The following is a 13,406-nucleotide window of genomic DNA, read 5'->3' as shown; positions in this document are numbered from 1 at the left end:
AAAGATTTACTTCTAACAGGCTTACAGTGTAGCTCATATGTGTGGCTTTTTTATTTACTTGTACTTTGTTTGTATATGTAGTCTGAAGGCTTGAATTTTTCAAAAACCTACCTTATTTAGGGTTCTTAAACACTTCTATCTCCCTTCTAATCCACTGACCAGAGATAGGGGAAAATCAGAAAAAGGAGGTTGTAGATCTTTTTAGAAGTAGTTCCTTGGAGTGAGTCCACTCTTCATTGTCCAGATACCAGAGTCCAGTCCAAATGCCAATACCAAACAGCAACAAGAATCAGCATGATTCAGAGGAAACAGCGAGACTTCACTGAATCAGAACAAGTCAGTGAAAGTTGCAAAACTAAGTTGGATTGCCCCAGAAGTTCTCTGGAATGTTTCTCTCTGTGAAGTGTCGAAGAACAAAGACCAGCGAAGCAATGTCCAAACCAAAAAAGCATTCTCTCGCTGTTGGTGGGCTTCTGTATATTTCCTCTCCCTAGAGTCTACTGATGGATAGTTTCAGCTGGCCAAAATCATGCCCTGATACAAGACAGCTTCCAGCAAAATGTCAGATGGCACAACTGAGTCTTCAAAGAAACCAGAAATTTCCACTTCAGTCACTGAGTTTCAAACCTTTCCTCAGGACAACTTATACAAACAATAATTTTGTGTTGATATTTTGTATTATAGTATTGATATTTTGATATTAAACTATCTTCACTTTTGTATAGTAAATCCTATGTGATCTTGGTCTATAATTCCTTTTGTTATTTGATTTGCTAGCATTTTGTGTGTGTGTTTTCATAGGGATTTGGGTTTATAGTTTCTTTATAATTTGGCAACCATGAGCTCGAAATGTTTAGCCTTTTATTTGTTCAAAAGTTTGTGAAAGATTGATTTTAATTTTTCTTTAACTATTTGGATAACATCACCAATGAAGTCATCTATGCTGGTCATTTTTTGTATATGTATGAGTGTGTGTGTGTGTGTGTGTGTGTGTGTGTGTGTGTGTGTGCATGAAGGAGTTAGTATGGTCATGAAGTTCTGTATTTCAAGTGTCAATCACTTTACTTTTTATGAATCTGGTCTGTTCTTTTTGTGCATGCCTCTTGAGCCAGTTTCCATAGTTTGTGTCCTCGCAGGAGTTTTCCATTTCATCCAGGTTACCTAGCTTTTGGACATACATTTGTTTGTATCGTTCTCTGATCATACTTAGGTCGCATGAGTGTTCCCACTTCAGTCTTTGAAAATTTTCTCTCTGGAAATCTTTGTTTTTGTTTGTTTTTCAGGTCAATTTAGCCATTTCTCATTATGTTTTTAGCTTTCATGAGCTTTGTTTGGATTTTATATTTTCTGTTGTTTTTCTGCATTCTATTTAATTAATTTCAACGTTTATCCTTTCCATTCTTGCGCCTTTGATTTAGCTTTCCTCTTTTCACCCATCATCTGAAGATGGGAAGTTAGGGTATTGCTTTTATATTTTAACTGTATTTAACATGGACATAAATGGTGATAATTTCCCCATAAGCAGTACTCTTTATACATCCCCTAAAATTTTGGTATGCTTATCTTCCTTCCTCTCATCAAAAGTACACTGAAAGAGGTTTTTCTCCTCCTCTTCCTGCTCCTCTTTGTTTTCCTGTCTGTGCATGAGGAGTATTAGGAAAGGAACCATGTACATGCTGTAAGCGCTCTATAAACCTGATTCTGAAAGTATTTTCTGATTTTCTTTTGATTTTTAATTTGACTGTTGGTTATTTATGAGAATATACTTCCTGTTATGTTGTGCAGGCAATTCAGCTGGTCTTCCCTTAGGGACCTTTACGGTCCTGACAATATCCTCTGTCAGTACCTTTGTCCTATGACATCATCTGGGCCAGGTACATAGTGACCTTTGGCCACTCCCGCACTCTCTTACTCTCTTGTTCTCTCTCCCTCTCCTATTCTCTCCTCTCTCTTTCTTGGTGCCCCCTCCCCTCACAATGTCTCTCTCTATCTCTTTCCATCTCCATCCAATAAACCTCTTTCATATAATACCTATTGTGGGGGGGGCATCACTTTTAAATAAATACTAACATTTGGAGCATGTTTTAATTAAACAAAAAGGGAGGAATGTCATGTTGTGCAGGCAATTCAACTGGCCTTCCCTTAAGGACCTTTAATGTCCTGACAACGTCCTATGTCAGTACCTGCGTCCTATGACATCATCTGGGCCAGGTACATAGTGACCTGTTGGCCACTCCCCCTCTCTCCTACTCTCTTCCTCTTGATCTCTCCCCCTCTCCTGCTCTCTTCCCCTTTCTCTGACAGGGCACCCTCTCCCTCCACCATGTCTCTTTTTCTCCGTCTTCATCCAATAAACCTCTTTCATATAAGATCAGTTGTGTGCATGGCATTTTAAAATAAATACTAACACTTCCTGCTGTTTTGATCATTGCATTCATTTTATGATCTAGTGTATCTCAAGAGAATATGCTCTGAGAAAATTGGGTATTTTTCTCTTGTTGAGTGACATGCCCTAGAGTTTTCTTTTTGGGCTCAGTGTTGTGTATTTGGTGTTTTGTGCTTTGCTTATATCACTTGCTTTCTTTTATTTCAGCTGATGAGTTAATCAGTCCTAAAGACATTGACCCTGTCCAGCGCTTTGTCCCACTCCAGAACCAACGTAATGTGAGCATGCGATACTCCAATCAGGTAAGGAGATATTTTAATTTTTAATTTAATTGTATCTAAAGACATTTAAAAGTTCATTAAAGAGAAACGTTTATTCACAGTGTGTTTTTGTTGCTCCTTCTGTGGGAAAGACTTTTTACTTAAGATTAAGTTGTAGTAAAAGCAAGGAAGGAGAAAGTTGCCTTCATGGTAATGTTTTTAGATTGAGGTGATTTCAGATATAATGGATGCAGGGCATGTGGTTTGCAAGATGGTAGACAAAATGCTATGGAAGGGGTTAGCTAGCAGGCCATGGCTAAGAGCCCTGTGCTTCATGTCTCCTGTGTCTCTCTGATGGACTGTATAACTGGAGAGAGTTGTTCTTAGCACGTTATGATATGTTCTGGCAAGGAATGGTTTTTAAATTCTTATGTTTACTAGCTGTGGATTTAGACTGTGTTGTGTCAACACCTTCTAAAGTGTTTGAAGTATCAGAAAGATTGATGTTGACTTGAGCAAACCCTCAGCTATTAAATGATACCAGTAATGAGGACTGTTAAAATGAAAATGTTGTAGGTTGTGGAAACTGCCTGAAGAGAAAGGAAATGAACCTGAGTGTGTGCCTTGGTTTCCAAGCAGTTAGCATGAATTTAATAAAAGTGGCATCAGCACTTGTAGTTGACATGCTTACAAATCCAAAGGCTTCTCTTATTTTAAGAAATAGTACAATGCATACACATACATGCACACACAAAATTAATAAATAAATATAAAAAATTTAAAGAAAAAAATGAATAAATAAATATTAAAAAATTTAAAAAGAACAAAAAGCTCTGTGCTAATATGAGATAAGAAATTTTCACTGGCCTATTAGCCTCTGTAAGGTAAGGATCTGGCCTTTCTCTTAGTTCAGTGTAATGTTATGCCAGTGTACAACCTGTACCCATGTGAGGTGGTCAGTTTTATTTAAGAAGTATGAAATGAGTAGTCTGTCTAACTCTGTATTACCCAGTGACAGGACTCAGTTATTTTCAGACTGTGTGTACATTCAGACTGTTCTCTAGGGTGAGAATATATAAGCCTTTTCTTAGATTGAGATGGAGGAGCAGGAAACAGAGCTATAAAGCATGTTATAGCTCTGTGGCTAGCAAAATCACCCTTTTGGGGGGGGGCTTGGCATATGTATGGTAGGTTGTAGGCTATCTGTGAATCATAGCACATGATATACTTGCAGTTCTTTGTCTCCTAATCAAGAAAGTTTATTCAGAGCACAACAGTTAGAGAAAGTTTACTACTAACTCTTTTTTTATGATTTATTTTATTTTATTAATTACACTTTATTCACTTTGTATCCCCCCATAAGCCTCTCCCGATCCCACCCTCCCACCCCCTTCTTCACGCATGCCCCTCCCCAAGTCCACTGTTAGAGGAGGACCTCTTCTCCTTCCTTCTGATCTTAGTCTATCAGATCACATCAGGAGTGGCTGCTTTGTCCTCTTCTGTGGCCTTGTAAGCTCTTTATATCAGAATTCTTTTCTAATATTGCTAGAGGGCTGTCCATGGCAAGCCTTCTAGATACAGCCATTTTTTTACCTGGGCTGAAGATTGGGGTTCCTCTAGGCAGCATGGGCAGAGTATGTCTATCTATGCTGCACTAAACAGAGCGTCTGAGAGGGCCAACAGAAAACTGCTGGGAGTTAGGATTGCCGTCTCCATTGGCAGCATGGTTGTAAAATGAGATCCTCTTGCTACTTTTTCAACCATATTAAACATGCTGAAGATGCCTAAAGTCATTGCTAGGCTGAGTACAGTGAGCTGGTGAAATACAGGGTTAGAAATAGCTCCAGACATTTAGCCTTTTTTTTGTTGAAGTGTTGTTTTGTGGCTGGGTTCTGACCGGGTTGTTGAACTTTGTGAATAAAGGTCTCTTGGGATTGACCAAGTGCTTTTTCATTTTGCCAGATGTTACAAAAGCAAATAGAGAGAGAGTAGTGAAATCTAGATGATGTCTAAAAGGAGAAATTTACTCTAAAAGAAAGGTGTGTCAAGAGGACTCAGGTCCACCTCTGGCTTTTACTAGAGGCCACAGAACTTGGAAATTTGCTAGGCTTACAGGTAGAGTTCAGAGCAGGGAAAGCATGCTGACTAAGATTATCAAAGGCAAAGGAAGGCACTTTGGACAAGTTCTGAGGAAAGCAAGCTGATAACTGTTCCCGTGCAGGCACAGAGATGTGCTTAGTAATCCAGCAGTGTGCATCAGTGCCTCATAAGAAGGATGGTCAGGTATGCTTTCCCATGACTCTTACTGACAGTCATGTATGCATGTGGTCCCTCCCAGAAAAACCAGGTGTTAAGTATAAATGTGAGCAAACTGGTCACTGTGACCCAGGGCTCCAGTGCAAGCAAACATCTTCTCCTGGGAGTCTTTTATAGTTTCACAGATATTTCTAATTTCTTTGGAATTTTTCATTATTAATGACACTTTAATTAAAATTTGAATTTTAATTACTTGTCCTATGTTGGTCCTCCTCCCAATGGTCCAGCCCATGGGTGAGGACAGGGAGTCCAAGCTGAGGGGGTGAGAGGCTTCGGAGTCACTACACAGACACGGAGAGTAAGGTGATTGCAGTCCAAGGGCAGGGGATGCAGACTGGTTTATTTCCGGAAGGGAGAGCATGTTATATAGCTTTGGGTGACCAGTTGGCTTTCTCCACACCATCTCGGAGCTGCCATTGGTTGTTGGTCTTTGGACAGGCTCCCCAATGTCAGGCCATGTACACACACACACACACACACACACACACACACACACACACACACACCCAACTACTTCCGAAGTCAGATCAGTGGAAGTTGCCCCAGGCCATGAGCCTGGACCCTTGTTGGGAATGTCCACAGTCTTAGAGTACCCTTTTACTATACTATGTTGCTGTGTTAAGTATTTCTTACCTTTCTCCAAGTCTTCTATTGACTTCTTTCAGTCATATTTTAATTTTTACTAGCTCATTCTTGCTATTCTTGACATACTTTTCTTAATACTTATTTAAAATATTTTATTGTAAAAAGATTTTCAATGTAAGTAGTCAAAATATTTAGCTACTAATTGAATAAAAAATTAATTCTTTATTTTGAAATAAATAAAGAGCCACAGGAAATTACAGAGAAAGAGTTTCTAGGAATCCTTTCTCAACCTCCTACAAGAAATTACAGAGAACACAGAGTTCCGAGGAATCCATCCTCAACCTCCTACAATTCTAGCAGCTTGTATATTGTTATTGATCAGTGTGAAAAACAGAAAGCTAGCATTGGTGCAAGCTCTCGTTTTCCCAGTTACACTCATACATATTTGCAGTTTTAAATCTACTTCATCACACATAGCTCAGCACCTCTGCACTGCCACCATGGCACTGCCAAACTTCCATCTTAGAGCTGTGCATGCTCCTTTTACTTCAGTCCTAGCTCCTGGCAACCTCCAATGTGTTTTCTCATAAGATATATAATTTGTTCATGTCAAGGTCTTATAATTGTCTATAGCTAGCATATTGAGGACTGGCTTTTCTCACTAAATGTACAACCTAACACTTCTGTAGGACCGTCTAGTTGTTACATGTGTCTGTGTTGTACTCCACGGGACGACTGTACCATACTTATTTTACTGTTGCCTTATAGAGGACATGCTGTGGGGTTTGTGAGTATTTAGCTATTTTCCCTGTGGTCATCGAACAGCAAGCCTGATTAACTACTAATTTGATTTAAAACTTTGTTGGAGTAAAAGACGATTATGCTGTGCTTAGCTCACCATCTCCCTTCTCATTGTTCTCTCCCCTGGTGTTATTTTCTGTTTCAAGAACTTCCTTTACACCATCCATGCATAAGTCTTCCAACAACCACTTTCTTAATTTTCATTTTATGTTGCCTTCAGTCCTGAGGTGTAGAAGTTTTATTGATACAAGATTCCTGGTTGACTCCATAGCTTCAGATGAGAAATTCTGTTAGTTCAAATATGTGTGTGCCCTTTGTTTATATGCTAAGTCTCCTTATGCCACTGGACCCAGCTGATAGATGAATCTACCTTCTTTGCAGCTCTTTACTTAATGGGGCAGGGGTGGAATAGATTTGCCACTCTCTGGAGCCACTGAGCTACCCTCAGATAGCAAGTTGTACAGACCTGTGAGTGACCAACTGATGCCTCAGTTGAGGAGCTGGGAATGGACGCTGCATGGCCGTTTCTGCTATGTTTCCGTGTCCTGCTCCTACAGTGAGAGAAAGAGTTTTCTTTTGTTCTCTTGGCTGTGGCTGTCTGTTGCTTTGGGCCACCAGCTTTTCCGGGGCCCAGCCCAGTGAGTGCAGAGCCTCAGAATCCCACTTTGCTGCCATTATTCAGACTCTGAGATGTCTAGGCTGTCCAGCCTGCTATCACACCCATTTTCAGAGCCCTTTAGAAGTATCTCTCTAGGGCACCTTGTTCCTACTTCCAGGAATTTTTAAATGGGTAATTTGTCAGTCTTTTGATGAGGAAAAAAAAAAAAAGCATTTTATGTTCCTTGACTTTTCTTCAAAATTATTTTTCAAAACATGCAATAAGTATTTTTGTAACAGCTTAATATTTAATTTGTATCTCACACAGCTCACTAATTTAAACTGCACAATTAAACAGTTTTTACACTGTATTTGCTAAAATCAATTTTACTTTCCTATCTGATCCCCCCCTCCAAAAAACAATCTCTGTGCTTTTAAGTCACTCCCCTTTCTCAGTGTTGTCCTGTCTCTGCCTGTCTTCAGGTATGGTTCTGCCTACTTGTATGATCTCTAGTGTTTTGTGCCTGGCATTCTCCCTCAGTAAAAGATTCTCAAGAGTTATATCTTTGGGAGCACTTAGTAGTACTCATTCCTTTTATGGTAGAGCAACATGCCATTTATGAACAGATGGGTTCATAATGGCTAAGCTTTAGCCATTATCAATAATGTTACCCCCAACCTCCAAATGCAGTCACTTTGTTAGTTGTGTCTTTAATTTTCTTGTGTGGGGGGTGGAGGGTGAGAATGAAATTGCTGGATCATATGCTCCAGTTGAATTCTCAAGGAATTGCCAGGCTTTTATCCGTGTGACAACACTATTTTACATTTCCTCCAGTATACAAGGGTTTCCATTTTTCTACATTCTTACTGACACTTATTTCCTAGGCTTTAGGGTGTTAGGCAAGTAAAGTTGTATCTAACTGTGTTTGATTCACATTTCCTTAGTTACGAAACCAAATCATATTATCATATGTTTGCTTGCAGTTGAGTTACAAAAGTTCTTTACATTCCCTAGATAATTCCTTTATATGACTGCAAACATTTTCTCTCATTTGGTGAACTATCATTCCACTTTCTCGGTGACATTCGAAGTACAAGATGTTTTAAATTTTGATGAAGCCTGGTTTTTCTTCAATTACTTTTGCTTTTAGTCATATCTAAAAGCCATTGCTTAGTCCAAAATTTTATAAGCTTGTGACTTATGCCTACCTTTTCTTCTAAGAATTCTGCAGTATTAGCCTTGAAATTTAGGTGTGGGATCTATTTTTACTCAATTTTTATATCTGATGTGATATCTGCCTCATACTTGCAACTTTTTTTCTTTGCATGTTTACCTCCAGTTGTCATCATTTGCTTAATCTTAACAGTAATTTTTAACATAAGTTTCTAAATGGACCCAGGTTTTTTGGCTCTGTTGTTCTCCTTTTAGAGCTCCTGTCCCCTCCAGATCGTTCTATCTCCCTCTTCTTCTATAAGATTCCCTGCAATCTGCCCAAAGTTTGGCAGGGGGTCCTGCGGAGACTGATGAATCAACCAAGGCCCATACATGGAAAGGACCTAGACCCCTGCTCAGATGTAGCCCATGAGCAGCTCAGTCTCCATGGGAGTTCCGTATTAAGGGGAGCAGGGACAGTCACTGGCATGAACTCGGTTGCCTGCTCTTTGATCACCTCCCCATGGTTAGATGGCCTTGCTAGGCCACAGAGGAAGAGGATGCAGCCAGTCCTGATGAGACCTGATAGGCTAGAGTCAGATAGTAGGGAAGGAGGACTTCCCCTATCAGTGGACTAGGGGAGAGACATAGGGAGGGCAGGACTGGGAGTAGATGGGGGGGGGTCTACAGCTGGGATACAAAATGAATAAATTGTATATAATTAATAATAATAATGAAAAAAGTAAAAAAAGTTTCTAAATGGAGTAAATATATACAATAGTCATCATTTTAAAAATAGTCTGTTGGGTTTAAATATGTTGACAGTATTTTGTAGCTATCACCACTGTCCATACTAAAACCTTTTTAATAACCTCTATCTCCAGCAAAAAACCAAACTCATTTAATGACTGCTCTTTCCTCCCTCCTTTCTCCTTCCCCTGGTAAACAGTTATACTTTCTGTCTCATAATTTGCAAATAATGTAGGCAGAATCACACAATAGTCAGTCCTTTGTTTCTTGATCATTTCAACAAATATGATTTTAAGAACAATTTTGTATTTTTCATTAATGTGGTGTTCCCATTTCTTCCTGGTAGTTATTTTGCTGTGTGCCTGGAGTGATTCATTATCTGATTGTTTATGGGATAATAAATGTGCTGATTATTCTCAGAAAATTAAGTACTCTCCTCCCCATTAAGAAGTGGAAAATGTGATTGGGAGGTTTTTTTCTTGGCTAGCCTCATTCACAAGCCACGTGTGTGACAGGAAGCAATCCAGATGCACATCACTCTGCCTTTGACCAGTGCTGGATATGAAGGGTGCTCGTTGATGGAGCTTCTTTCTGGCCTGGAGGTAGTGTAGGCCTGTTTGCTTAATGTTGTGCAAGCAAAGTCCTGCTACATAGCTAACTGGCTCCCTGTAGAGCGGCTACTCCAACCAATACTCAGTCATCCTGGGTCATTCCTTCTTCCACCTGTACTCTGTTGTACCTGCAAAGTGCCCCTCCAGGTCCACTCTAGTGGTGGGTCAGCTCTCGTACCAGCATCACAGGGGTGTCACTCTCAAATCTAGAACTGTTTGCAACACTTGAGAGTCCTCCTTGCACCACTTCTGTCTGCAGTCTAAGCTCTCAGTGAACTTTGAAGAACTTAGGGAAGGTAGCGTGGGGTGTAAAGGAACAGCCACATAGCTGGGAGACCATCTGTGCAGGACTTTGAGTTTACTACCATGCGAAAAGGGTTATAGGGCCTCATAATTTAGTGTGTAAACCAGATAGCACTTCTCCAACTGAATTTACAGCTCTTTCCCCCTCCAAATTCTTCCATAAAGTCTATTCAGTATCAAAAGGTTTATTAATCTTGGATGATTTAAGGACATTTGCATATGGTTCAATTCTTTGGGTTGGTTTGTCAATGAGGTCTCAGATAGTTAACCAGTTTTAGATATAATTTCTCCTTCAAAGAAACAAAACAAACTAACTCTGATAGCTTGACAAAAAAGTAAGGTGTTCACGTGGGACCAAAAAGCTAAATTTATTTACCTATATGTGTGGGAGTAAAGTTTAATAGAGCATAGAAATTCTTATGATTATTATAATAAAACAGACTAAAGTAGCCATGGCACCCAAAATGTTTCTGCCACAGCCATGCAGAGGTTAGCTTTAGCTATTCTCTCTGTAGTCTCAAAGGAAATGTGAATCTCTTGTCAACACTATTTGTACCAGAGCCTATTAAAAAATTAAATACCTTGATCAAAAACTTCAGAACTAAGAAAGTTGAATTGCATGTTTAAAGAGAGCTTTTAATAACATCATTCTAATTAACCTGCTGAACTTATTAAAATTAAGTCTCAGCAATAAGCATGATATATAATAAAACATTTCATGTGTAAGATGAAGATTTCTATTAGTCATTGATGAATATAAAAGAGGATAAATAGATCCAACTGAGAAAGTAAGATTTATGGTCCAAAATAAAGATATGCAGTGAGTAGTAGGGCCTGCTGCTGTTTTAATAATCATTCCTGACATCTAACTCTGAGGAAGAAAAACAGTGAGTGTCCTCATGAACAAATGTATGAGCTTTACTTGGAATCTTCCTCTCCCTCCTTTATTTTTATCATATTTCTTTTCCTTCCTCCCTTCTTCCTTCCTTCCCTCCTTCCCTCCCTCCCTCCCTTCCTCCCTTCCTTCCTTTCTTCCTTCGTTTCTTTCTTCTCTTCCTTTTTTAAATTAGGAGATAGGGTCTCATGTGGCTCAGGCTGCCCTTATACGATTTTGTGGCAGGAGATAGCCTTGAAGTATTGATTCTCCTGCCTCTACCTCCCAGATTTCTAAATGCTACAACCGCTGGCAGTTACCAGCAGACCCTGTTTTCTACTAACTTCATTTGATTGTACACATATGTATGGAGTTGTCCACTCAGGAACTACAAACTCTGCTTCCCTGAGCAGTGATCTTTCTCTTATGAGGTCCTTGGAATTCAAGGTGTTTGGGCCACTGTTTTGGTAAATAAAATGTACTTCTAATGAGTTCTTTGAGGCAGAATTTCATCGCTGTGGCATACTTATGGTGGAATAGATGATGTGTGCTGAGCGATCCATGAGAGAATTCAGTTTCTCGTGCCATGTTGCCTCAGACCTCCATCTGAGAGGTGGATTAGCACATTTAAAAATCACAAGTAAAGTGAGCTGATTTGCTCAGATAATCTTTTGAAAAGGGTCAGTACTCAAAAAATGCATTTTAATTGTATGAGCTTATTTCAAGCTCTAAATTCATGGTATGGGGGAGGGGAGTCAGAACATACTTAACTACATTTTACATGTTTACACAGATCTGAGCTAAAAATATATATTTGTAGTATTTTCATATTCATAAGGGAGGAGAGTGCTTCCTACTTTATTTTCTTAAAATATAAAAATATGAACTTCTGTCTGAGGCCAGCCATGATGGCACACACCTTTAATCCCAGCAGAGGCAGCCAAGCAGAGCTCAGTGAGTTCAAGCCACCCTGGTCCACCTGCCAAGTTCCGGGACAGCCTGAGATACACACTGAAACCTCATATGGCAATGCAGTATTATAAAAATATCTCTTATTTTATGAGAGACTGAAACTTTGCTGCATGTTACAACCAGACTTAATAATACACCTTGGGGCCACTTAAGATTTAAGACTACTATCCTGTTGTGTGCTCAACCTGTTTTTCATTTTGTTTGTTGAGGCAGGATCTCTCTATATAGCCCTGGCTGTCCTGAACTCAATATATAGACCAGGCTGGCCTCAAACACATAGAGATCCATCTGCTTATGTCTCCAGAGTTCTGGGACTAAAGGTGAGTGCCCAGTGTGCATAGTCTCCACCCATTTGTTTAACCTGCCTTCAGAGAACAATGTAGCAATCAACCTTACTTCTCTTGGATTTCCCTTCTCATCAGCTTTTACAACCTAAGCTAATGCCCAGCTGTAATCTTAAACTATGTGCTCTTCCATCCCCCTGACCCAGGGTAATGAATGGGTATCATTTCCTGAAAGAAAAAGAAAGAAAGTAAGAAAGAAAAGAAAATGAACAGAAGTTGAAAGCAACCTTTCAAAAGGAATAGCTACCATAAATGGATAATGGTGAACACATTTGGATATTGTTTAATAAACAATGATGCTTGTACCAATTGTTATCTGGGGCCTTCGGAGTCGGTGACTTAATACCTCGTAAAACTGTTAAAGATTTCTGTAAAGTATCTCATTCCGTCCCTATGTAATTCTGTGCCATAAAGATGAAGACAGGGTGAAGCCCTTTGTTAGGGACACGTGCACCCACACAGGCAAGACAGCCTTTTAGGCAGGCATAGATTCTGACTCATACACCAGACATACAGAGCACAGAAGACACGGGGGACATGAAGTAGAAAACTCAAATCTGGATGCCCTCTTGGCTAAACAACACCAAAGGGAAATGCTTTCTTGTTTTGGAGTTAATTGCTGATTGTTGATATATTCAACTGACTCCAATCTCGTTTTAAATAAATGAATAAATAATCTATGAATTGTTTTCCTGACAATTAAGTACCGTGTGTGTGTGTATGTGTGTGTCTGTGTGTGTGTGTATGTGAAGTGATACTGTATGGTCTTTGCATTATATAAGCCTAGTCTACCCCTTCTACTTTCAACTATGATCTTGAACAATTTAATCACTTTAAGCCATTCCTTGTGTACTGTATAGTAATGATAACTAACTACAGTTTCACCAATGACAGTGTATGTAAACTTAAGAAAATATGTCATACAATATAAGAGCTAAATTTAAGTGTTAGTTTTTTTAATTTTATTTCAAATTGTATATTTAAAAGAGGAGAAAAATCTTAATCAGTCTGGGGAAAATGTTATATTACAAATACATATATACAAATATATAGATATATGTAAGCTTTCTTATTTTGTGGTTATAGCTAATTAGATAAACAAGTTTTATATTCACTAACACATGTTTTTTTCTTTTTCTTTATTAATTACACTTTATTCACTTTGTATCCTCCTGTGGTTCTCTCCCTCCTCCCGTCCCAATCCCTCCCTTCCTCCACCCTCTGCATGCATGCCCCTCCCCAAGTCCACTGATAGGGGAGGTCTTCTTTTCCTTCCTTCTGATCCTAGTCAATTAGGTCTCATCAGGAGTGGCTGCTTTGTCTTCTTCTGGTAATACTGCTTCCCCTTCAGGGGGGAGGTATTTAAAGAGCAGGCCAATCCATGTCAGAGACAGTCCCTGTTCCTATTACAATGGAACCCACTTGGATACTGAACTACCATGGACTTCATCTGT

At 39.3% G+C, this 13,406-nt stretch overlaps 1 protein-coding gene across 5 annotated transcripts in view; it reads left to right on the top strand.

The window, feature by feature from the left end:
• The window catches only part of Phkb (phosphorylase kinase regulatory subunit beta), a 216,134-nt gene that overhangs the window by 133,834 nt on the left and 68,894 nt on the right, over nucleotides 1–13,406 (top strand). For all 5 annotated transcript variants that reach the window (XM_060392297.1, XM_060392294.1, XM_060392295.1 and 2 more), the window contains one exon: nucleotides 2,594–2,688. In XM_060392297.1, the coding sequence (XP_060248280.1) occupies nucleotides 2,594–2,688 (95 nt within the window). The remainder of the gene's footprint in view (nucleotides 1–2,593; nucleotides 2,689–13,406) is intronic.

Source organism: Meriones unguiculatus, chromosome 10, assembly GCF_030254825.1.
Source record: "Meriones unguiculatus strain TT.TT164.6M chromosome 10, Bangor_MerUng_6.1, whole genome shotgun sequence".
In the NCBI taxonomy this organism is placed as follows: domain Eukaryota; kingdom Metazoa; phylum Chordata; class Mammalia; order Rodentia; family Muridae; genus Meriones; species Meriones unguiculatus.
This window is presented reverse-complemented; position numbering and strand designations above follow the sequence as displayed.